At 41.4% G+C, this 26591-nt stretch overlaps 1 protein-coding gene across 11 annotated transcripts; it reads right to left on the bottom strand.

Moving 5' to 3' along the window:
• Positions 1-25743, bottom strand: RABGEF1 (RAB guanine nucleotide exchange factor 1). Of its 11 annotated transcripts, none has more exons than XM_074595362.1 (11): positions 25603-25743; positions 14043-14228; positions 11491-11657; positions 10331-10450; positions 8173-8193; positions 7095-7264; positions 5434-5515; positions 4497-4629; positions 3991-4082; positions 3366-3622; positions 1-2312 (listed from the first exon to the last, which is right to left on the bottom strand). In XM_074595362.1, the coding sequence occupies exons 2-11, from the start codon at positions 14219-14221 to the stop codon at positions 1914-1916; spliced, it is 1620 nt and encodes a 539-aa protein (XP_074451463.1). In that variant the 5' UTR covers positions 14222-14228; positions 25603-25743; the 3' UTR covers positions 1-1913. The 11 variants fall into 11 exon arrangements, with proteins under 11 accessions (XP_074451463.1, XP_074451456.1, XP_074451455.1 ...); XM_074595355.1 differs by having other exon boundaries at positions 7095-7261; positions 25603-25733; XM_074595354.1 differs by lacking the exon at positions 25603-25743 and adding an exon at positions 25054-25311.
• Positions 25744-26591: the final 848 nt, after the last annotated feature.

Here is a 26591-nt window from a genome sequence, read left to right as displayed (position 1 = left end):
TGCAGAAGCAGACACAATTATATTCACATTAATCATTTACAGCATAACAAAACCCAGTGACGAGATTTTTAGGAACTCATTAACAAGGGCATAATGTACACACTTTTATTTAAACATCGGAATTTACACAATAGCTCCGAGTTTGCTTTTTTGTTTTTTTTCCTCCTCAGGAAAACCTGTGTACCTGGATATCAGAAGTAGCACCTAGTGTTTGTAAAGAAAATAAAGACTTTACAGTATTATTTACTGCCAGCACTGGTCAGGTCCTAAGCAATTTGGGCGCAGTGACACATGGATACATTAAATAATCTAATTTCTCGCTCATTGCTTCACCTCAGCAGTGGTGCTTCACCTCAGCAGTGGAGTTTTGGGTAACTGGTTCTCTCCGAAACACTAGGAATGCATAGTTCGTAAGGCTAAATACGTTTGACAAAAAGGGACAAATCACAGTTTTGGTCTGAAATTATTGCAGTGCGAATTTAGAACAGCAGTGTTTTTAAAGCAGTGGAACATAATAAAGAGGTAGGTACTTTCCTCCTTGATGGTAAGAATTTAGCATTGCTTAAGAGTAGTTCAAGCTAAGTAGCTTTATGTTAGATATCTCAGGTACACAAACAAGTCACGGCAGACTGGATTAACTGGAAGATATTTAAAATGATATAGAAAATGTTTCACTGGCATAAAAAAGTTATATTGCCAAGAGGTTACTTTTTGTGGAATGAGCTATTATTCTTACCTTGAAATACACCCATTCAACGTCTAGTGCCGTAAAGTCAACGTTTACCTCAACGTTCAATACTTTTGCAAGATAACTCCCTTTGCTAAGGGGGGGGGTCACTAAAGATCAGAAGACTGATGTTTCCTGAAAATAAAGTGCACTTTTCTGCTCAGAGCAACGGCTCGTGCCTCTTCTAAAAAGCAGCCTCTCATTATATGAACTTATTTATCTACCAGGATTGTCAAAAAAATAATCAAGACCTAGCCCACCGATGGAACTCACTAGGCAATGCCAGAAAAAGAAAGCCACTTTTGGTGCAACTCTTGCGCTAACTCCTCCCCACCCCCTTTTTGTTCCACATTATGCAATTTTTAATAAAAATATTTCCTTCCTTTCTGAAGCTTGGCTGAACGTTCTCTTTGAAAGTGGTAATACCAGCACTTACGTGCACCACCGAAGGCTATCAGGTGTACTGACAAAGCAGAGAGAAGATTTACATGAAGAAATGTCGTATTTTAAAAAGTGCTTTTTTTTTTTTTTTTACAGAGCAGATTTCGAGACGAATGTCAAGTTTTCAAATCGTTACAACGATATCTTCTCTGACTGTAATTCATCAGTTATACCATCTAGCTTACTGCAACAGTAACAGTGTACTTGCCTTTATACTGCGATGTGATTTAACTGAAAGGTGCTAAATGAATACTTTTATATCATTTTCACTCATACACAAGATGTCATGCACAGTTGAGACATTAGATTTTAAATCTATTTACAATTTTACATATTTTACAATATATAGTTCATCTTTACAGCTACAGAATAAATTCAGACTAACATTGGTAACTTTTGAGTTTCTGCTGGAACTCAAATTCTTTAAGTTAAACTAATTATTAAAAACAAGTAAGTGCATGCCTAGAAGGAAGCTCTCAGGAAAGATGTCAAGGGACTAGCGTTGCTTAAAAATTACACCGGTTTGTGTAGAAAATGTCAATTCCGTTCAAAAACCCACAAAAGCCTAATAGAAATCTACTTGACTAAAATAAATACAATTAACAATACACTTAACAAAAAATGTACCTTTAAAAATGTACTGATTTAAGCTCATCTGATTTTTAGCCTTAAATTTACTTCCCTTCCCAAGTAGCAGATAGTACTAGGTGAGGACAATGATGCTTTTCAAAGTTAACACTGATAATTATCCCGCGTAAACCTGAGGCTGCAGCGGTGGGGGTAGCTTGTCATTCTCCACATTTTCAGAGTCAATAGCTGCTAAGGCTTGATTTTTTGGTTTTATTTCTAATGGATATTTCTCAACAATATCTTGGACTTCCTTTGTAATTCCATCAGTCCAATCTATTAGGTCTTTCTCGAGCTTCTTGGCTTCATTGACAATTCTTTCCTGTCTCTCATTCAACTGAGATAGTAGGTCTAAGTTTTTATACATTTGCTTAACACCCAGGCACACATCAGGTGAAAAACTGTCAGATTCTTGCTTCTTCGGGGATGTCTGACCAGTCATAAAACGATCAAAATCTTCTTGGCTTAGATTTAAAGACTGAGCATCCAGTTTTTCAATGAAGGCCACAGCACAGCACTGCAAACAAAACAGAGTGAGCATCACTGCAAGCTACAGATGGGAACCCATGCATTCTATTTTTCAATCCTGCTGTTAGACCAATAACTGATTATTTTATTTAACGCCTCAACAGATTGCTCCTAAAGAGCTTTTCCAGAAGCTAACTGTATCAGACAGTTCACAGGCCTCTCTCCTCTCCCCAAAGTCTGAAGAAGTTGAAAACTCGGAGAACGATGTGGGAAGACATCACTGCGCCTGAACAGTCCAGACCCACTGGGTAACATCAATTACAAACCTCAGGGTCGCTGCATTTTGCAGGTGAGAGCAGAAAGAACAAGACATGACAACTAGACAAGAGCACTATATTAATATTTAATAATCTGATCAGCAGAGACCTGCTATGCTCCCTATTCATTTTCTGGAGGAAGGAATGTCAATGCCCATCTCACCTTCTGGATGCTCTCCTCCTACTGAAAGGAACATTTCAACAATTTTAACACTGCAAGTACTTCATTCAAGTACATATTTTCCCTCGAAAATGGCTTTACGGTGAACTGCAGAGATTATTTTATATATATATATATGATTATTATCATAATCATAATTCCTTCTAATATAAACAAGCACGCCAATAAATGTCTCCTGCAGAAGCTTTAAAAAGCCTGTTTACCTCCACACGTTAATGGCCTAGTTCTGCAGTCTCGTCAAGAGATAAAACTCTCATGAGCTTAAACGGGGAACTTTGCACCCGTAACATCTGCACAGCCCTAACTCAGGATTTTAGGAGTGGAAAGTCCTTATCTCTTTACAAAATAAAAATATACCCAAGTCTTAGCATCAAACTGTACAAATAAAGGGTTTAATACTATAAAGAAAGCAAAGCACTGACTGGTTTGGAAAGCAGAGAAGGAAGAGAGAGGGGATATAGAGCAGAAGAGCCTGCTGTACTCTAAGTAACCTCAACCACTATTTGAAGAGTTGTTATGCTGAGTTTGCCTTTACTGGAAATTCCTACATCCAAATAAAAGACAATCTTGTTGTCCAAAACGTCAACGCTATTCCTGCACTTACCAGATTGGTAAAATAGTAGCCGTCTTCTCCTGTCATTAGCCTGCTTGGATTGCAGAAGCGTGTTATGTACTGGATGTTGGACTGCAGACGGGGCGGGTTTCCCTTCAAAACAATGTATATAAGTGTTGGAAGAAAGTCATCAGCAGAAGCTGGTTCATTTTTTGTGATTTTAATAGCATTAAATATATGCTTGCTGCACTTGGTGATGCATGCTAACTTATCACGAGGGACACGCTTTGAATCCATTTCGATAATATCTGTAAGACAAAAAAGTTCTCAAATCATTAAAACCATATTCATCAGACACCTGAATGAGTAGGACACTTACTGGAAAATACTAAAACTGCATCATTTTTATCTGTGGTGCTTGATGTTCCATAAAAGTTTCTGTTTATTCGACCTTCTCTTGGTTCAGTCCAAGCATTTACAATGGATCAGGTAAGCCTAAACACTTCTGTGATGGAAAAATTATTCTCGCTTCACAGATGATATACTAGTCCGATACCACAAAGACCACTGCGAATCCAAAAGCCTGGACACCCTTTTGATGACAACAGAAAACCATCTCTATGAACAAGAGATCTGAAATTAAAAGCTGTAAATGTAAACTTCATCATTCACAAACCTGTAATTGCTTTTACAACCATATCGGAGACTTCTGGAATCTCTTCATTGACAGGAACACACAGCATTTGTGGAGTTACCCAGTGCAAAGCCCTAGGACAAGAAAAAAAAATGCTAAACCGTTCTGTGCCAGTAACATTCAGGTGTTTGAAAACAGCTGCTTCTTGAACTCAATGCACAAGGAGCGCTTTGTGTAAATGAGGCACTAGTCCAGTTATAAGCTAGTTTATTCCACTGAAGTAATTTATGTCCAGAAAAAATATTTTCTTTTTTTTTTTGCCATAATTTAACAAAAGCACACCAATTAGTCTTCCCAGCGTAGTAGCTTTCATTATTCTGTTCATTCCTTCTCTTTCTTAAATAAAGTGTTTTTAACTCTTTCTGGTTAAAAAGCTTGCCTTTTTTTTTTTTTTTTCCTATCTACAGCAAAAGATTTTTAACGTGCTTGATTGAGAGCTCATTCACACGGCTGTGGATTACTGGACTATTTTTCTTTTACAGACTTACCTGATTCTCTTTTGGACAGCAAGATCTTTCTTCTCATCATCAGTTGTTTCAGGACAAAAGACGTATTTATACTGTCGAGTCATAATGTATTTTTCAATCTGATCCATTGCTTTCTCAACTTTTTCAGGGGGCACTGAAAGGCACAAATCCCACCCCCAAAACAGTAAATAAAGGATTCCGTGTCTGTTTTGAAAATTTAATATAGTTTGGTCCCAATATCACCACATCAGTACTACCAACTTGAGCCAACCCGAGTTAATAAAGAATGGATATATTTGGGGTATTCTCACTCTCTACAGCAGAAGTAAAGTTATAATGGTGAGACCACCACAGTGACGTGGCAAAGTACGTACGTGCACAGGTTCACAATGAAGCACGTTCAACACACAAATTAGGTCCAGCTGCTTGTAGCTTACAAGAGTATTTCTCAAAAATAAAGTCTTTGAGAACAAATGCAGGGAGGTCTTCCAAGTCCTCTGTTCCTGTTTACGTCTAAAAAAAGTCCCTGGGCATGTCTGAGCTGTGCCACTTACACGCCAGGCACATAAAAGCAGTCTGCAACAGCAACGCTCCCATCTCACTGGCTTTTTGTGCATTATAGTGGAACGTAAGGCTCACGGCCTGTTAACTGGGTTGAGGCTACACATTCAACCTCAGTTTTAAACAAAGACTATTGAATGTAAAACAAGAAATGAAAACAACTGAACCACATTTAATTGAGAGTTTAAGAAAAAACTGTAAAAACAAATAATTCAGACTGCAAAACTTTATAGAACTGGTGCTGCTGGGAATAGTTCTAACTACGGTACTGGAATTTATTAACAGCATTTCTGAAAGCTAGTCCGGAATGCTTCGTTTTTACTTGAAAACACAAGAGGCTCTCTCCTCAAATCATTACTTTTTCAGGAGTAAGATATGAGGAAGAGGAACATGATACCTTTCCAGCGTGTCTGTAATTTCTCTGCTACATTTTGATAGAAGTCCTGGGCACACTCAGATTGCTCCTCAATACTTAAGTCCTGTAACAGAAAACTGATTAAGTGTTCATGCGTGGAAGAAATGGCAGCAACGCCTCTGATGTTTTGGTTTTGTTTAAGGAAAGTGTCCCGCTGCAGTCACAGTCTGAGAATGCAAATATATCCGCAGAGGTGTTTATGTTGGCTAACTAATATTCAAAAATATCAGAAACCAAGACATACTGGCTCTTTAACATGTGAAAGACTTGTGTTTATTTGCTGAAGAGATGTGTATTAGCAATGGAACTGGACAGGTGCAATGCCATTTTCCCCGGACACATCCCTGAGCAACGGTGACAAAATAATGTAGACTATTAAGCAGAACGTTCGCTCCCACCTCTGTGTCTGTAGCTTTTTAAAAGATTATATATAGTATACCAAAAAAACAAGACATAAATCATATATTTGAAAGAATATCTATAAAGCAAACACTTCTAATTATGAAGTTACTACGAAACATATTCACAATGTTATCTGTGAAACAAAATTGTCTTTCGAGCATTAACTAACAGAGCTACTGAAGAACATAATGAAAGTTTTTAAGGGTTAAAATTAACTTCACCAATCAAGTCACTTTTCACCATTAAATGGCATCATAAGACCATATGTGTAAAAAAAAAAAATTTAAAAAAAAAATTCTGAATTCTCTAAGGCCAAGAACTGGACAGTTACCCTGAACGCAAAGTCTCAGCTCCGCTGGCAGTGCTGCATTTTAGGGCTGGTTTACGTGGAGTAGCAAATTGCATGTTTTGAGAAAGACTTGATTTTGACTAGCACAAACTATTGAGGAACAAGGAAATAAACCTTTAATGTTTATAACCAATAATAATAATAATATGCTGTTTTCACACACTCTTATGCTCAGAATGAATCAGTTCTAAAAGGAAAAAAACCTTCACGATGTATTCAAAGTGGAGGGGGTGTCAGATTCCATCAGAACTCCCTTTAATTTCCAGTCCAATTTGAGGATAAACTACGTACTAAATAGGAAAGGTACGGGAAGGAAAAAAAAAAAAAAAAGGCGTGCTGTATACTGACTCATTTCAACCCTAGGTGGCACCACAGACATATTAATATTTCAAGACCATTAAATTTTTTATATGGAGAATGAAGACGTAACCCTTATTCCATATTAAAAAGAAAAGAAGAGCACAGTCAAGTTCCCCTTCCCCAAAGAAAAGGAGACGTGGTTTGATACTGTATTATCTAACTTTTTAGACTTAAGATATCTAAAAACTCATTATGTAATATATTATGATTTCCACAAGTCGTATTTATCTACAAAACTGTTTGTTCAACAGACGTTTTATTTTTCATTATTCATTTATTCAGGATGCAAAGCAAAGTTCTCTCAAGACACCTGAGACACTGGTGTTGGAGAGTTTCTTTGGTCACACACCATACCAAAAAGGAAGGCATTCAGAATTTAAGACCGCCACTGGACCTTCATTTGACTAAACATTTCAGCTGAAGACTCCTGTGTACAGCATATACAAACCAAACCGCTGGAAGAGCAGCGGTGTTTTCCCCATCTCTCCTTAATTTCCCCATTTTATTTACATAAAAGGCATGCAAAACTTACCCTTTTATGGTTCATTGTGTCCAAAAACAGTTTACATTGCTTATAGATATCTTGTCCAGGTTTATGATAGGTCTTGAGAAATTCTATGAATTCCTTGGATACTCGATCTGTCTCGATGCTAGCCTGCCTGTTTATGGAAGGGCTGGGAGCCTTGGCTTCTTGGATCTCTGCTGAGAAAATTTGGGAATATCAGATTAGCTTTTTTACACTGGTGGATGAATTCCGGAAGTGTTTAATGCATATTAAAATTTCATGTTGTTTTTTTCCAACTGTGAAGATGAATAAGCATTTATGTCTCAAGCTTTACCAGTGAAATGGTGCATACTATTGAACAGAACTCTAGGAAACTGAGTATTCCATTGAAGTGAAACATTTATAGCCACATACCCATTTACACTAATGGCCTTTTTATATCAGCAAATTACCGTAACATGGGTTTGTCTTCCTGTTTCTTACATTTTCATTTCCAGGTAAGACATCTCCATATAAAGTTAAGGCTTCCAGATGGGATTCTGCAGCAGTTTAAGATAATGGAGTGATCCCTTTTCCATTCTCCCTCACCCTTACATTCCTGCTCCTTTGCTTGCACCAACACAGGTATTCACTCAACTGGCTCGTGAACTAGCTCAGGAAGTAGCAATTTGGGGCAGTCCTAGTCAGAAATCAGTGTTTCTTATGGGGTTATTTTTCAGCCTGATCAGCTCCCCAAGCTGGCTTCCTACCAGGTCATAGGAGCAGCAGCAGCACAAGACAAGGAATGGGAGCACGAGGTTGGTGCAAACACAGCAGCCCTCCTTTGGCCCGGCAGCAGATGCCGCAGAATCACACCTGCAGCGTAAACGAGAACTTGGCCATTTGTGTTTCAGCAAGAGCAGAAGCACCGCGTCTGTTCAAGGAAGAACTTGCTTGGCACTCAAGAAGGAGGCAGGAACACAGACTGCACACAGCACCGGATGCAAGTTTACACAGCTGCAACCACGGGGGTTTTCCACACAAACACATCTGATCTTCCAAGGTATACGCTCCAAGTTAATTGCACTGATCCAATACCTTCACTACCCAAGTTTAGTTCACCCACCTTTCAACTTGCCAGCCAAGACTGTTCAAAATGAAGGAGTGAATAGAGATGATGTAAATGAACATGATGAAAAGCAAGCAGCAGAGAGACAGAAAACATGAAAATGTTCATGATCAACATGATAACACACGTATCTTTCAAACTGAAAATACTAACATGCACAATAAAAAAATTCCTTGTTTCAATAAGCACACATGCAGAACTCCAAAATAAAAGGAAATACATGGGATTAGTATATTTAAATTGGTATGTTTAAATTTGAATTTGAGGTAGCTTATTATTTGTGTTTTTTTGTTTGTTTGTTGTTATTTCCTTTTAAAGAGATCCAGTACCGCAGTAAAATCAAAGCTGTATGATCCAGCGACTAACACGCATGGATCGTTTGACCAAAGCACAAGACTCATTAGGACCTCTACACTTCAGCATAACCTCCTCTGGATAATTTGGTCAGGTACCATTAGATACCATTTATGGTATTTAAGTGATAACAATGGAAAAGGCTTTACAAATATTTACATTCCAACTGTAGCAATCAAGAGAGTGCAAATCAACCTCCTCTCTAGTTAACAGAAGAACACTTCTTCCAGAGGGGATTTCCTCCAACCCTCCTTATACCTAAGATGGAAAGTAGAATGCCTGCACAGTACTCAAGTGGAGCAGCAACCATTACTATATGTTGATCTAAATTTGTTACATTTAGTATTACAAAACCAGTAAAAAGAGAGCACAGTTTTGAAATAACAAACAAAGCAAGCAGGTACATTTTGAAAGGGTAGAATTAGATGATATTTTTTCTGCAGTTAATTACTAACTTAATTTCAAAGAACAGCTGAAGATTTATTTACGTATTTCAACACTGAGTTCACTGTATTATGAAAATAATGGACCTCATTCTGCTATTTGACCTCAAGGAATACGAATATGATTTTTTCAGTCCCAAATTTAAAATAGATTTTTTTTTTTAGTTACTAGAGAGATGTAGTCAACTAAGGCAGATAACTTAACGTAGGCATTAAAAAAACCTGAATGTTAGAATGAACTGTCTTTTTAATGAGTCACACCAAGACCTACATGTCACTCAGAAATGTTGCCACTTCATTAATCTCTATGTTGAAAACCCGATTTCAGGAAAATGAATCTGTACAATATGTACTGATTACTAAGGACTGCAAGAACAAATAGACTTTCAGCAACAAAATATTTTCAGCTTGTCATGTACTCTAAAAGAATTAAGTCTTACTAAAAACCAGCTGATTACAGAAAAGAAATTCCATCTGAACAAGTTAGAGAACCTAGTAGAGGAGATACGCCAAAATGAAAAGAAACAGTCTGGGAAGAGTTAAGAAAGCATCACCTTTACAAAGAATAAACACTATTAATATTAAAATCTTTCTCAAGGCATTCTACAAAAATGCTAGTTGTCACAGCAGAACATTAGCACTCCAGTGATTCACTATGGTTGTGCCATGGTCATAGATCTGAGTCCAAGCAAAGAACATAAAAAACCATTTTATTACTGGCTCCACTATGCCCACCCACTCATCTTCTTCATGTATTTTGCAGAATAAAGCATGGTCCATCTTCAAATTTCTTTGGTCAGCAGAACATGTCAGAATTGCAAACAAATAACATAGGACAAGATCCTAAAGCTGTTTGCATCCAGGGTTTGGTTTAAATGAAACCAGAATGTCTTCTCTTGACATGAAATTGTCTTCTTGATTAATGTGACAAACATCTGGAGATGTTTTGAGATTGCAAAAGTTCTTGAACTACTAAATTGAAGTCGTTTCAACTTATAATCAGATTTATAATGGCAACCTGGAATTATTTTTTGATAAAAATATGAAGCAGCACAAGATCTAGCTACTTCTTACAAAATCCTTTTATTTTTGAAACTGCATAATCCTTCAGATGTCACGCTAAGGTAGTGCTTAAAGAAGCTTCTGCTTAATTGCTACACTTTCCTTACCAAAATGCAAAAAATTGGTTTAGAGATTCAAGTTCACTTCAAGACGCTACCCTTGCTTTTTATGTCATCTTCACATTCAACAGCACAAGTTATAACTGGCACAACCCTAGTTTGTATTTTGCAAAGCCCGACTAAGAAGTAAGCTTACTACAATCAGGCAGACAGCTTGCCCAAGCTGTACTGCATTACCTTCAGTAGGGGAAGCCAGTTCCCAGGAGGGAGTGAAAATTTCCTTCAAATCCCTGAGAATGTTATCAGCATTTCGCTCCCTCCCAAGCTGTCCTTGCTTAATGATTTTCTCTTGAGCCACTGAAATAAATGCAAAAGCAAGCAAGACACCGAGAGCGGCAGCATGTCAGGAGAGACGGTGAATGCGATAAAAAAAAAAAAAAAAAAAAAAGAAAATATGGAAAGTGAGAAGAATGAACGTAAAAAAAGGTCTTAATACATAGCCAAATTTAGCCAGCTGCTGCGCACGCACCAAGACAAATCTAAGATGAAATCCAGACATATTTAGAACTTCTTATTAAGGAAATACATCGTCTATAAGGCCAAGATACATTAAAGTTGCTTTTTCTTCTGGAATGCCTCCTCCACAGTCTAGCATTTCCCGGGTTTTGCCCATGTAAGCTATCGCTATGCAAAGACATCAGTGCCATTAATCATTCTTGCTTGTAACACATGCTGTAGAATAAAACATTCAGCCAACCACAAACTTGATATTCACAACCCACATACACATAAACACTACAAGTTTCCTTTCACATTTATTTTCATTTAAAGGCACTCTGCTTACACACTCCCAATTTTCCCGTTAAAGCGATCCATTACGGCAGTATCACCTGATACTTTATATCAGCATTTCTATCACGCTTTGACAGATCGGGTGTTTGAGGTGACTGACAGCTAGTACCTTTTCTCCTGCTTTCTTCAGGAAGAATTCCCCTTCAAGTCCTGAACCACCGTACCACGCTATGGTTGACTCATGAATCTAGCAAGAATTTCTGTCACATGAGCAAGGTAATTCCACTCAGCAGTGCAGTGGTAGACCACCAGTAGGAATACGTCTGTACTACGCTTTAGTGGAAGAACTCCTGTATAACTAACACAAACACAGCCACAGGTTTAGAAGGGCACTGTTCTATATAAAGATTGTTTGGCATCGCCCAAAAGCTCACGTTTTTCTGTGTTTTCAGTAAGACTTCACATATCACTCTCCGGAAGCATCATTGTTCCAACTTTTTGAAGTCAAGACGCAGAGCATTGCTCTGCCTTTTAGTACCACACATCTATCAAAAATACAACTTAACACATTGTACAGAACAATTAAAAGCAAAGGAGGAAGTTACCCTTCTTAGCTCCTGTTCTGGAAGAAGCAGTGAAGAACTTCTTCACAGTAGTGACCTTTCGGGTTTTCTCATTGGTTTTCTTTTCTTCAAATTTTGAAAAGGTCAGCGACTGCGCCCCTTGGGTACTCTGACTACTGGCATATGCTTCTTCCTCCTCACGCTGAAGCCTGGAATTAGAAAAATGTAGGTCTAATTTAAGTGCCTAAAATCAGCACAAATAAACTAATTTCCTGTGCAATAAATTCATTACTCACTTGACATGCTAACCCTCCTCTATGCCCATCTTCATTCCTTGCCTCCTACCGCATCCCCCTTCACTACATTAAGTTCACTCTTTCCATGTTGTAACGGTGAAAGTGAGAGAAAGCTTAAGATGGTCAGGGAGGATTAAATAGTAAGGTCAAAAGAGAGGAGACGTAAGTATAATCATGGTCACCTTCCCCTCATGTCACAGCCCTGAATTCTACAAAGGTAGAGATGAGGAGAAAGACTGTGGGAGCATTTCCAATAGTCAATTCAGTTGCCTTCCTCCCTGCATCCTGTTCTGTTTCATATCCTATGACCACAGGCAATCCTTTACCATCTTCTTGAAGATAAAACCCACGGCTCGCAGCTGAGCAAGTGAAATACCCTGTCACAATCTCAGAAATATTCTGGGAAACAGATTATTGTTGTCGTAATTTGTTTTCAAAGACTTGGTAATACATATACGTGCTTGAATGAATGAGGCAAACAACTTCAATGCAACACTGGTAGGTGCTTTGCAAAGACCAAGCCCATCTTTTAATCTACAGGTACAAAAGGCCGGGGGGGGGGGGGGGCGGGATATGCTCATCCTTCAATGGCTACTTCGCTTCTTATGCGGGCGGATTAAAATGGATTAAATTATATTGCTCCTCAAGACGCTAAAAGGTTGAGCAATTTTCTTTAAACATCCATCCAGCTCAGGATGGACCATAAATGGTCTTGCCTTCGTAATCTCTAGAGGCAGGAATTGTGTCTTATCTGTGCCGTCAGGCCTTTCTGTTCCCTACAGCAATCACAGCTTATCTGTTCCTTTAGCATCTACCTACTGAACAGCTACTTATTAAAGAATTCCATAAATGCCCCATTTTATTGTACTTACATGTTATAAGACTGACAGCTTGTAACTATCTGCTCTAGTAATACTGAAGTCCTTATTAACTGTTTTAGCCAAATTTATGGCAGAGGAACAAAGTACATGTCCTCTGTACTGTATTCAACAGCTTACCTGGCATTCTCTGATTAGGCTAGAAAAGGTTTCCAGCACTTCTTTCTACCTTTCTTTGCAGTTAATCTGTTCCAGTGCCACACAGTAAAGAGAACTTAAAAACCAAACAAACTACATCAAGGAGTAAGGTAAGAGGGTCTAGGGTAGTTAGATATCAGAAAACTTAGGGCTTCCAAACTATAACCATCAGTTTGAACCCAACTCAAGTTCACAGACCGTCCGCAGATGTCACCTTCTTCAAGCAGGCTGATATGAACACTGCACTTAATGCCTTTTCCCCACCCCCCCAGTGACCTTGGTTAATGTATCACCAGGTAACTCAAGTTCACCGAAGGGCTCCAAACTCAAGTTCACTCATGTCTCTTGGGCATTTGTACTTTTCCCTAGAGTTCTGGCATACACCACTAATACATTAAGGTAAGCGTGTATATAGAATCTGTGTCAATAGGAACAAACATCTTGGCCAGCTCAAGTCAACTGCCAGTCAATTCCGAACACGCAGCTAGATGCTCCTCCACCTCAACAATTCACAAACCCTGAAACAGCTAATTCTGAGTGGATGTCATGTAACTCACACCTGGAAGTGACACAGAGGACAGCTGTAGTACCGAAGAAGATGCTCTGCAGTTTCTCAAGCAGTGGGCAATGCTTTTGCTTTCTACCCAAATCCAACAAAAAGCAGTCCTACCTGCTTTTATTTTTCTCGCTCAAGCATAGATTTCCTCCAACCCCCATTTTCAGACTCAAGCATTTATCACACTAGGAAACTACACTGCTTTGCAGAAAATACATGCTTTGAAAAATTACCTGAATTATTAAAGCTAAAGCTGTGATGCTTTTGGGCTTAACCCTGCAGTTTTAAAAGAATGACCACAGACCCAATTTTTTTAAATCGGTAGCTGAAATGTAAAACCATTGTGCTGGCTATATTCAAGACAATAACTGTGGCCTCCAGAGGCAGCGGTATTTTAATCAAAATTGTCACTTTCACCCTTCCAACTGCTAGTTAGAATTACAGATTTCAGTATGCAAATTAGGTCAAAGTATTTGTTGAGAGGCTGGGGAGGTGTTTACCTTTGTTATTTCACAGACTTTCTTTTGAAACCCCTTAAATTAGAATGTCAAAAGTATTCACCTTTGCACCAAAAGGAAGATTTTTAATTCCTGATGGAAAGGTCAAATTTGAGAACTTATGATGCAACTAAGCCAGAGCAAACAGGACTAGAAAATAGGAGACAGGAATAGTATTTAGTGAAGCCACCGTACTGTAAAAGATGAAGGAATAAAGAGGGCTCTTTACCGCTCTGCCAGCTCCCAGTCCTCTTGAATCTGTTTCTGCCTGGCCTTATGGTATTCCTCTCTCCAGCACTTGGAGCAAAATCCCTGCCAAGCAGGATTGCCATAGTAACCGCATCCCTTCTTGCACAGTAGCTCTGACTGATCAACGTGAATTCCTCTGCGTTCAGATTTCAGGTTCATTTTCTTCCTGTTTAAAGAGAAAAGGGTTAAAGATAGAAACATGATAACAGCCTGCTAGAAATAATTTCTTTTGAAGGCTTGTCTTTTAGAAAGAAGTCACCCGTTTTAATTATTGAAGAGTTCCATAGTAACAAAATAAAGGGCACAGTTATACAACCGTACAGCCCCGAAAGCCAACTGCAGCATTAGCATATGTTTGCATAACTTTGACCTGCAAACAGTACTAGACAGCTGGCCTGGAAAGCAGGCCAGCAGTACCAGTCACACAGCTCCGTACACATGTGGAAAAAGGCACAGTCCTCTGATCTCACCAGCACATTGTTCTAACAGTCGCAGAGGCACAAAGCAACAGAGGAAAAAACAAATACAGAAAGTTACAGTCACCACCAAAAAGAAGCAAACTGAGTAAAAGACAAAATGTAAATAGGTTTGTATTCAGGCTGAGACTGTCTCTGCAAAGAATCACACTACTGAGACTTTAGATAACAGATCTTCGGCCTCACAGAGTGTGTCTTCACAGCGCAGTGAAGTATCACAGCTAACTCAGCAGGGTTCATTAACGCGGATGAGGTGCACCTCCATTTCCTTCAGTACTCAGGTTACTTCAGGGTTAAGTTGGGCATAAAGCACAGCTCTACAGAATTTATATATAGTGACTGCAACAAAAAGATTTATTTTCATGCCTGCACCAGCACTGTGCAGAGCCTGTCTTCAACGGTCCAGCCCTCCCCTTTCTTTTTTTTCCTTGACAGAAACCAGCCCACGTGCCAGCTTGCTCCCAAGGGCATTTCAACTACCTCTAATTCTAAATGCTGGATTCATTTTAACAGAAAAGCAGCAAAGGATCATGTGCACTAGCAAGTTTAAAGTCCACATATTAAAACATTAACACTTGGATTTCAATACCGACATACAGATGCTAGAAATATCACAGGAAGGCACTGGAAAGCAGGTCTTGGTCACCAAATCCAGCCCCTTTTTCTTCCTGCCATCCACAGCAGAGAGTGCTTTGGATAAGCTGAGCAAGCACCTTAGCAGTTCGGTTCCTTGCTCTCACGTGCACAACCGAAGGCGTCCCTGGGACTTCCTTCCTCTAACAGGAAAGCCAGAAGATTTTTAAACCAACTCTGCCCCGCAGTTTGAAGACGCTGCCCTCCCCTCCAGCACATTTCTTAAGACCACACAAGGAAAACAGAAAGCAGAGATGCAACGTATAGAAAGCAAACTTGAAAAGTGATTTTCTTAAAAAACGTCAGGAACTGTCAGAGTAATCTTGTTTTCTCCCCAAGATTCATAATGACCCTTAAATTCATATGTTTGAGGAATGTGGATCTCTGGCTGTTCACATTTCTGCCCAGCAAAGGTTCCTCACCACTGAAAGCTCTTGCACTCAACAGTCTCGGCAAGAGCCCCGAACTCTTCCCTGGCTCATCCAACAAGACAGATGCCATACACACAACTGTCATTACCAAAGACAGTTTTCTACTATAGGAAATAACAGCTATTTTGTTCCAAGCTGAATTATAGAAGATCAACCATTTTAAAAGACTGATAACATTTAACATTTCCCATTAATGTAAACAAGTTATTTTAAGTAAAGTAATGGGAAACACACATGATTTTCTCTGAGGGGGGAACAAATTAAATATTCCACCTTATCTATGTAAGTATTAAGGTTCCTTCCACTAACATCTTTTCTATCTTTGAAAGAAATAATGAGTTTCTAAAAATAATCTAAAAATAGTTTCATTGTAGAGACCTGTATATTAAGGGAATCAGTTTCTTAATGGCACAATTTATAAAGACACATTTTCTCATTTATGTGGATGGAGAGCAGCTGAATACCCACTTTTCTTTCCCACAGAAACGTCTGACAGTTTAACAGACATTAATACACTTCTGCAAACCAAAATTAAAAAAACAGCTAGATTTTAAATATGAGAGCGCTTTAGTTCATTCCCACATGGACAAATTAACAGAAGAAAATAAGAACATTGCCTTCACAAAAATCTTCTGGTTTCTATACTATCATTTTCTGATTCCTCAAGTAAGGTCTTTACATTGACTATAACAGTACATAGATCTGCTGACTGACAATCTTTCTAGCAGACCAGAAATTAAATATCAAATGTTGATCAACTGCACGGCCCGAGACAGAAACTGCCTGTTGGCAGTATTTGGAAACACAGCCCATTCTCAAAGCATCACACATGCCCTTTATCACCAATTCTGAAAAGAAAGGGGAAGCAAAAGCTTGAACTCTTGAGTTGCTCCTGATCCGGTTTAAAGACGGCTTCCTAAAAACAGAAGCTGCAGCAGCATTTTGATTAGAGACTCCTATTGCAGGTGCTTGTACTAGGAAAAAAAACCCACCATGCATGAAAGTTTCAATATTGCCATTAGCGGTAAAGCTGATCAGTCTGACTGTTGTCACTGTAAACTACAGGGAGCTCCAAAGACACAACAGATAAAAATATTTTCATAATGCAAACTTCAGAGAAATTTTACACCGATCTCTATCACCCAAGGAAATAACATCCCTGACCCTATCACCCACTACAGTGGAGTCAGTCACAACAGCTTTGCAGTTGCAGCCTGTAGACCAGTTTCATGAATTCGGGTGTCTGTTGTTCTTATTCAAAAGCACTGTGCTTCGGACACTCAGAGTTTTTGAAAAATACAGGAGTAGAATGAAATACACGACCTTGCTGCCATCCCACATCTTGCTTTCTGAAAGGCTAACAGCATACACGGTTTCTGTGCCAATTGTGCACTTTCTCTATCTCTGTGCAGACACACAAAAATTAGCTTTTTGTACCCAAAGAGCTTTAACTGCATACTAATGCCACAATTACCTTTGGCATCCTGCTAGCCCTTTGTGTACATTAGAACTAAAAATAAGGTTCTGTTTAGTGTCAAAGTTCATCAGCTTTCCCTGGAGTAAGCAAAGCAGATCTCTTAGTAGCAAGACTCATTTTTTTTCCTTCGCATTCTTTTGGGACAGGTTTGTAAACAGCTGCAAAGCCAAGTGACTAGAAAGCAAGCTGTTCTGTTTCCTCTCCTTCAAGTATTTTCGATTGCAGTTACATCAGTTTATTTTCGATGCAGTTACATCAGATCCAGGGACAAAAGAGGTCACCCCGAATCAATATGAAGAAACCACATGCTGCACTTAAAGCAGAGGCTTTCTACTTCCTTTAAAGACATACAGCCAATAAAAAAAAGTTTCACAGCCAATTTCTGCAGGTCAGCATTTACATTTTAATGACGGGAACAACTCAAGTTTTAATAAACCGAATATGAAAAATCCATCTGAAGCAAACTTTCTGCAACTAAATCACTGTATTTTATGTTCTTTCATTCCTAAAAATGCTTTGTTGGAACTTTTAAGTGTTCGAGATGCTTTTTTTCCCCACCCTTTCTTTCTTTCTTCCCTTCTCTCCCTCCCCCCCAGCTAAAGGCATATCATTCTTTATTCAACGATCAACTCCTCGGTGTATTTGCACAGCCACACTCTTATTTTGCATAGTCAGACCTCTTATTTTCATTCCTGGCCTGAATGCATGACCCATTCAAAGTTCACTTCTGAGTAACGCAATACAAACGAAAGAACAAATTTGTTCTTTTTCTGATCGGAGAGGCAGGCAACTCTGAACAGCTTCCATACTGCCTGACAATTGAGAAGTCAGGAAAACAATAGTGAGGAAGGCAACAAACTTCCACCTTTAAAAAATAAAAATCATCTAACCAAGAAGGATGATAAAGTACCAGAAGATCATAAATAAAATTACCTAGTACAATCTGGAGAGGTGCACTGCACCAAACATCCTTTTCACATCTCCTGTATCGCAATTAAAACACTTCTCCACAACTGCAAGAGGCACCGTGTCTCCCTCCCAGGATCAAACGCCTGTAATTTAAAGTATACTCAGATGTCACTTTGCTCAGTAAGTGCTTCAAACAGTTCTGCTGTGAATATCATCAGGGAAAGCAGAAATCATAGAATCATAGGGTTGGAAGGGCCCTCTGGAGATCACCCAGTCCAACCCCCTGCCAGAGCAGGGTCACCCAGAGCAGGTGGCACAGGAACGCGTCCAGGCGGGGTTGGGATGTCTCCAGAGACGGAGACTCCCCCACCTCTCTGGGCAGCCTGTGCCAGGGCTCTGCCACCCTCAGGGTAAAGAAGTTCCTCCTCATGTTGAGATGGAACTTCCCATGGTCAAGTTTGTGCCCGTTACCCCTTGTCCTGTCCCCGGGCACCACTGAGAAGAGCCTGGCCCCATCCTCCTGACACCCCCCCTTTCAGTATTTATAAGCATTGATAAGATCCCCCCTCAGACGTCTTTTTTCCAGACTCAAGAGACCCAAATCCCTCAGTCTTTCTCCATCAGAGAGGTGTTCGAGTCCCCTCATCATCTCGGTAGCCCTTTGCTGTCCCCTCTCCAGCAGTTCCCTGGCCTTCTTCAACCGGGGAGCCCAGAACTGGACCCAGCACTCCAGATGCGGCCTCCCCAGGGCAGAGCAGAGGGGGAGGATGACCTCCATCCACCTGCTGGCCACACTCTTCTTGATGTCCCCCAGGAAGCCATTGGCCTTTCTGGCCACAAAGTCCCATTGCTGGCTCGTGGTCACCCTGTTGTCCCCCAGGACTCCCAGGTCTCTTTCCACAGAGCTGCTCTCCAGCAGGTCACCCCCAACCTGTCCTGGTGTGGGGGGTTATTCCTCCCTAGGTGCAGCACCCTACACTTGCCCTTGTTGAATTTCATAAGGTTCCTCTTTGCCCAGCTCTCCAGCCTGTCCAGGTCTCTCTGTATGGCAGCACAGCCTGCCGGTGTGTCAGTCACCCCCCCCAGCTTTGTGTCATCAGCGAACATGCCGAGGGTGCATTCTATCCCCTCATCCAGGTCATTGATGAATATATTGATGAAATGGCATCTTCTTACACAGTTCCTAACAAATACCATGATATAGAACCTTCTTCTAAGCATTTCTGTACTAGACCTCATCAAAGGTTAACATCTATGTTAATTAGTATCACCCCTTTGAAAAGCTTAGAAAAAGAACCGGCTCTTAGACTTAGTTATTAATTTATAAAATCCCTTTCCCCTTGTTACTTATTTGTAAGTAAAGTCTCCCTTTTTCCTCTGAAATGGAAAAATTGAACACACCCAACCCCCTTCTATGATGACGATCTTTAAACTCCCCCAACACACTGTGTGTGGGGTTCCTCAGAGGGTCACTGCTAACACGGGCTGTTACATCACAGCTGCAAAAATGGATGTATCCTGGACAATTACAACATGGAAAGCCATTGCATCCCTGGCAATCAGTGTATTTGTACCACAGCTAACAGAGGATTGTACTGTACAGACACCAAAGAGCTCCTTGTCTTGCTGCCGCATGCATTCCAGGGACAGTGTCCCATCCTCCCACCCAAGCCTGACAGCAAACTAACTCCAGGCTACAGCATGGGCTGCCCACGGCTACGCCTTTCCATGCTGTTTTAGATGTAGAGCTCTAGATGAGCCTTATTTCTGCAAACTACAGTGATATCAAGAAGAGATGAAATACTGTGCGTCACTGGCAGATGAGGCATACGATACATGTTATGTTAGATATATCTGAAGGGTTGTGCCATCAAAGGTCTCTAATGACAGATCTGATCTCCTCCTGTAGCTTTTTCATAAGCATCTTAGAATATTTAGTTTTGTTGCAATGTCTAGCATGTGCGGAAGAAAAACCCACAATACTGTGGTTTAATTCAAAATTAGCTTTTTACTTGCTTGAACACAACTCATTCTGCAGCTCTCGAATACATCTTCCTATCAACACATTTTTCTTTTTATACCTAGACTCATCTAAAATTTTTCTTCTTATTCAGTAGTAATTTAAGCTTCTGTTTACTCAGAGCAAATACTTTCTAAAAAGTGCAATATGAACTCAGAGGTTTCTGGTCCCTTGCTCACACCCCTAGATTTTTCCTGTCAAGTTTGCCATCCAAGAAGAACATCCAATAAACCACAGCTCTTACTCCAGAAAATGGAAATTCACATCATTTTCTTAGAACAGATAAGCCAGCTGCCTGCCCAACAGTTCCTCTGTGACTCTGTCAAAGCTGCAACTGAAAACGTATGTGCAACCAGTACAGGGTTTCGGTTACCACAGGCATGGAAGCAGTCATCTGAGCCAAAACCAGAAAAACCAACTTTTCTGCAAAATACTGCTGGCCTACAGCCACTTCACTTTCCCCCGAGTCACTTACTTCAATCCGGCTTTGAAGATTTACTAAAGAAAACACAGAAAGAGTTAAGATGCAGGAAACATGCATTTTATTACAAGTATTACCAAAGAAAAAAAATGAAGCATTAAGATTGGCCAGGGGTGTGTGGGTGTGTGTCAAGGGAAAGTAGAAGAAAAAGGAAAGGTTTTTTTAAAAAAATAATATTTTCAATTGACCTGAAGTGCAACAGTATTCATTGAATGCAAGTGCTTAATAAAACTTACATTCTAGTTTCCAGGGATTTTCAGTTTCAGGTCTCAGGAGCCGAAGTTTCTCATGGGAAGCAATAAGGATATATCTAAATCTACAAGGGGATTCCATCAAAGCATTTAGTCTTCAGCCACTTGCAGACTGCACTCTACAATCTTCATTCCCTACGTACTGCTGGGAAATGGCTACAGACACAATCTACAACAGTCACCAAAGCTCAGGCAGCAAGACCTTGCTCACATCACGCCTTAGATGCCCACATTCCTGTACGGGTCTAGTCCATCAGGCTGGACATCCAACCTCTGGCATCCTGACCGCTCAGGTAAAAGGACAGTGAAGTTCACCACCACCAGTGCAGAACTAACCAGACGGCACTGACACAGAATTGGGCAATCAGACACTACTTTCCTGCTTTTTTTTCCTCTGATGATTTTCCATTACATGCCCATGGGACCAAAGATAAAGCTTTCATAATCAGTGCTATTTCACAATTAAAACTATGGGATAAGAAGAGAGCTCAAAAGTTTGCCAAAACCTGATAATATCTTGATATGCAGGGCAGTTACATAAAGCACAAAACTAGCTCTAACTTTCCAAAAGGCGCTCTCTCCTCCAATTATAATTCCATAAATTGTCGTGCCATTTTTGTCAGTATTCCATAGTGGGGACTGAAGTAGCAGCAATTACTGCTCCAGGACAATATACCTTTCGTATCAGACTCAAAGCTCTCAACCACAGCAAAAGACTATATTCTAATTTTCACACAGACCAGATTACAAAACATCTGGAAAAACTCATAGTAAACTTATTAAAGCAGGTATCATAGTCACAGCAACAAGCAAGTGCACTCTTAGGTTTTACGTAAGATGGAAAAGGGGCTCCTTTCATCAAAACAGGATCTGTCACTAAGGGCTGATTTAACGCACACATGAAAGAGACTGCACTTACGTAACACGTTCTTTTCAGCAATAAACCTAAGATAATTTTCATAACACATTAGGGTTTCCAAAGACTGCAGACACAGCTTTGGCTTCAGGAAAAGCACTGTGTGTGAAATAAGGTTTAGAAGCTGTATAGATTTATGAGTTCAGACATCACTGGCTCGTTTTTCCTGTTCCTTTCTACCACGTACCTACCTCGCTTCCCAGGGACCGCGCAGGCAAACAGGTACCTTTATTGTCAATGCAGATTGCATCACTGCCACAACGACAAGGTATCGACTTTTTCATAAACTATTTATTAGTCCTGGATTGTTTAGGTCACCTTTGATGGAAGAGCTAGTTGAAAAAGATCACGTATCAAAGCTGAGTAGAAAGTTACCTTTAGTAAGAGGTAACTGCAAGTCAATTTATAATTATTAGAGGCTATGAAAAACAATTTTTAAATAACGCTGCTTTAATTTCCAGAGTTAGCATGCAGAGGCTTTGTAAACAAGCTTCAATATTGGTACCAAAGTTCATTAAACATATCTAAAAACAGGAAAACACTTCACATAACAGACTCGAAACAGACAGGCTGACACAAAGGTATGGAACTGCCTTTGATTCTGCAAAGCCTATTTCAGCCTTCTACACTTTTGACCACAAAAAACCCCCAACCCAAGCACAAAACCAACTGTCTCCTGACGTCTGAATCCCTCCTCCTGGTCTTGGGTTGGTTTTGTTTTTGGGGGAGTCCTGGGGGGTGTTCTCTCATCTCTCTACCTTACTCCCCGAAATCAACAGTCTTCTCAAAAAAATCTTAGCACAACTCTCGGCAACAACCTACACCAGTCTTTGGACTGCACTGAAGCGAACGTGATTTGGCTCTTCAAGTATAAGTCTTCATTGCACTTAATGAACAACTTACATTAATTCTTCTCGTTAAAAAAATGTCAAAGTGCTCCAAAGAGCGTTGACAAAGTCTCATGCAGTTCTCACTCACTGCAGCTGCCTGGTCTTTAATGACCAACCCCAGGCGTGGGATTTTAGAGGAGGAAAAGAAGAACAACTGGGGAAGTCTCCAAACGTGCAATTCTTACAGGAACTGCTGCTGGTTTACATTTTACTGGTGCCTGAATAATACTCCATACTTCACACCAGATCAAAAGAGTGGCAAGTTCCACCTAAAACTGCATGCAACTTCAGTTACTGAAAATAAATTTACAAGGTAGACTAGAAAGTGCATCAAAACTGAGGGAGTGGAGGAGGGGACTGGGCTAAGCTCTCTAACAGCTACAAATTTTGCCTATGGAAAAACATCCTTAAAATAACATGTAGGTATTCCAAAGAGCAACCACTGAGCCAAATGCCACAAAATTCTTAAGAGCCATGTAAGTGTTGAAATAATCATGATTCATATGCAACCCTAAACATTCAGGCATATAATTAGCAGAAAGGTAATTAAACATGAGTTAATTTCCTCTAAAGGAAAGGGTGGGGCAATACAAGCTAAGAGATGCATGAACAGGAAAAAAAAAGAAGCCATTAGACAAGTTGGGAATTAGGAAAGAAACATGGCTGTTGTCTTTGCAGAATAGACCATACGAGCCTTCACAGTCTTAACGCGTGTCTTTCTTGCGACTAAGGAATTTCAGCTATAGCAGCTGTTTCCTAGTATAAACAGTGCAGGTTGCTAACTAATGATCCCGAGGAAAGAAACAGTCGTTAACTGTGATGACAGACACGCAGACTGATCAGCCACCTGAAAATAACCGCACTGTTTGGTACTGTCATTTGGCAGAGGAAATTGCAGGCGCTACTTAAAACCTCCGAAACCGAATGGCCACGAGGCTTCAACACTCCACGCACAGAGCTCACTTCAGCTCAAAGATGCATTTTCCCCCTCCTACGTCACAACAGACCTTAAGCTACAGTTTTGTTTGCCTGCATCAAGTTCTTAACTACTGCCCGTAGCGATGACCGCTTGGCTAGGAGGAGCATGAATTCATGAATTAAGACTATGTCTCACCATCTATATGTGACTCATAATTGCATTTTTAAATGAAATCACAAGAAACATCTAAAAACTGCTTTGTACTCTTTGACTGGGAACTCAAGTAAGGATATGAGGAGGATTAGCTAAAACTGCTAAAATCTGCCCCGGAAACAGCAGTGATTAGCTTCTACACACTCTGTGTTTTTTGCCAACATGCCAACCATGCTCACCTGGATGTAGATTAAAATTAAGTTGGCTACAGCCTCAAAGAAAAACTTCAAAATATTTTATACACTTTGTACCTGCCTTGTTACTGACAGCATTTTAATAGGACTTCACAAACATGATTTTAAGGTCTGGTGTAGGTCACAAATAGCCCATCAGAGGAAAAAAGGCACAATTGGGGATTATAAACCAAACATCAGGAGGGAGCTGAGAAAGACAGTTCTAGATTAGATAACTCCGCAAAACAAAATGAAATACCAGAATCACAGACTATCTTCAAGCTTATAATCATAGCTTGTTGTGTAAAATGATCTTATGAATTGGTATAACTGGCTTTATATCCTATTATTCCCTTCTATTGTGTGTTGTTTGGGGATTTTTTTGTCAGCAAAGCATGCCACTGAGTTACAGTTCTTTTCCTAATCCTTCCCACTGCAAAACACTTGTGTAACCAGGTCCAGAAGGCCAACCCATCCAATTCCTGTGTAAAGCACCGTTCCTGGAAAACACTACGTTCTTCTGTGCTGATCAGCCATTAGTCTCAAAGGAGTCTCGGGTAACTGGAAAACTCAGTACGTCTCCCAGAGTACCGGCATGAGGAACTGCCAATACAAAACACCATTTCAAAAATAGCTTCGTGACTACGAGACCAAACAAGAGAAGCATGGCAAGTCATGTCAGTAACAAATTTAAATCACAGCCTCCATAAAGCCACCCTTGTTCCAAAACTGTGTAGTGACACTAATTCCCAGCGCTGGGCCAGATCAGGGCCCCGCTCAGCCCAAACAAACAGATTTATTTGAATTTTGGCAGTACCAACCCCCTCCCGCTGACCCAGCACCCACCACAGGAGGGACACTGCCCCCGCCACAGACCAAGGCAGCCCAGACCAGCAGGATTTCAGGCAGTGTCGAACCACTCCCTCGGAGAGTTTTTGGGTACTTCGAGCGCGTCATTCATCTTTCAATTTCTCACACCCTCTCAGAAAATACAGCCACTCCCTACTTCAAGGGAACGACCTGAACACTACTCAAAGCGCTCACACAGTGACAAACACCCACAAAAACAACTAAAACACGCCACTCAGCTTCTTAAATATCCTCCCATTTGGGGGGATATTTGACCCAAACTTCATTTGGCTTGAGTTTAAAGGACTTTGATCCCCAGTTTTTAATAAGAAGGCATAAATAGTAATACTTACAAGCAAAGACTCAAAAACCCCTCGATCCACAAGGAACTTAGCAGGGAAACGAGCTGAGGGGACGGATTTGCAAAGTTATCAGTGACACCTGAACCCTGATTAACTACTGAAACATAGCCACGGAATTAAAATAATAAAAATATATATCATAAAAACAACTCAAGTTTTAGGAACTGCGCATGGAGGAATCTGGTTGACGACATTTCTCCGGGTGTGTCGGGCCCGATTACGGTGTCCCAGCTGGAGCCCGGCGCCCCCGGCACAGCCCCGGCCCCTGAGGGGAGAGCCCGGGTACCGCCCCCCTCAGCGGGGCCCGCCCCGGCGCGGGCTCAGACCCCGTATCACCGACGCTTGTGAGGAATTACAACGACCGGCGGCGGAGAGGACGGGGGTGGACGCTGACAGCCACCCAACTGTCACCGCGGGGCTGCGGGGCTCCCTCAGCGGGGGAGCCCCTTCCCGCAGCCGGGCCCGGCGGCCCCAGGCAGCCCCCGAAGGAGGAGGCCCGGCCGACCGGCGGCCCCTCGGCGGGTCAGAGCTGCTGCTCACCGGTTGCCCCGGGCGGCGGGGGCCGCCGCCGCTCCGCGCTGCTGGACTGGGCTCGGCGTCCCGTTCCGCTCCGCACCGCTCCCCTCACGGCGGCCCGGCGCGTCCTCCCCTCCGCGGCGGCGGCGGCGGCGGCGGCGGAAGGGCGTGCCGTCACTTCCGGGGCGGGGCACCTTCCCGGAAGGAAGCGAGGAGGTCGGTGGGCCGAGGAGGGGCCGGGCCGGGGACTCGGGGGTCCCTCCGGGGCTCCTTCCGTGCCCCCCGGGGCGCACCGAGCCGCCCCATCCCTCGTCTCCCCTCGGACACGCCGCGCCAGCCCCCAACCGCTCCGGTTTTGCCTCAGACACAGGCGGCTGCCGTCGGCGCTCGGGGCGCCTTAGTGCTGGCAGCAGCAGAGAGAGAAATAGCTACCGCGATTTAAAACTTATTCCTCTTTCCCTTCGTTTTTACACACTGCTGTCGTATGCTGGTTTCGGTGTCTCTTCCCCCGCCCCAGCCCAACGCAGACATTCAGCTGTGAAAGCAGGGATCGCTTCGGCAAAGCTTTATTTTAGTTACTGCAGAAAGAAGAGGGAAATATGTCCGACCCAACAGCCGGGTAAGAGGAGGCTGAGGGGAGATATTATGGCTCTCTACAATTCCCTGAAAGGAAGGTGTAGCCAGGGGGGGTCTGGCTCTTCTCCCAAGTAAGAAGCGATAGGACAAGAGGAAATGGCCTCAAGTTGCACCAGGGGAGGTTTAGGATGGATATTAGGAAAAATTTCTTCCCCGAAAGGGTTGTCAAACACTGGAACAGGCTGCCCAGGGGAGTGGTGGAATCACCATCCCTGGAGATACTTAAAAGCTGGGCAGACGTGGTGCTGAGCAACACGTTTTAGTGGTGGCTTTGGCAGCGTTGGGTTAATGGTTGGACTCAGTGATCTGAGAGCGCCTTTCCAACCTCAACAGTTCTGCGATTCTAAATCCAGAAATGTATCTTTCTTTTTGAGCGT

This window comes from Larus michahellis, chromosome 7 (assembly GCF_964199755.1).
Source record: "Larus michahellis chromosome 7, bLarMic1.1, whole genome shotgun sequence".
Classification (NCBI taxonomy): domain Eukaryota; kingdom Metazoa; phylum Chordata; class Aves; order Charadriiformes; family Laridae; genus Larus; species Larus michahellis.
This window is presented reverse-complemented; position numbering and strand designations above follow the sequence as displayed.

What these genes read in the sequence shown, in the direction of transcription:
- RABGEF1 (XM_074595362.1), bottom strand. Translation starts at nt 14,221, where the DNA reads ATGAACCTGAAATCTGAACGCAGAGGAATTCACGTTGATCAGTCAGAG. An exon ending in CAGAACAGGAGCTAAGAAGG is followed by an intron (nt 10,451 to 11,490) that starts GTAACTTCCTCC and finishes CATTTATTTCAG; the next exon opens with TGGCTCAAGAGAAAATCATT. An exon ending in CTTGGCTGGCAAGTTGAAAG is followed by an intron (nt 7,265 to 8,172) that starts GTGGGTGAACTA and finishes AAATTTTCTCAG; the next exon opens with CAGAGATCCAAGAAGCCAAG.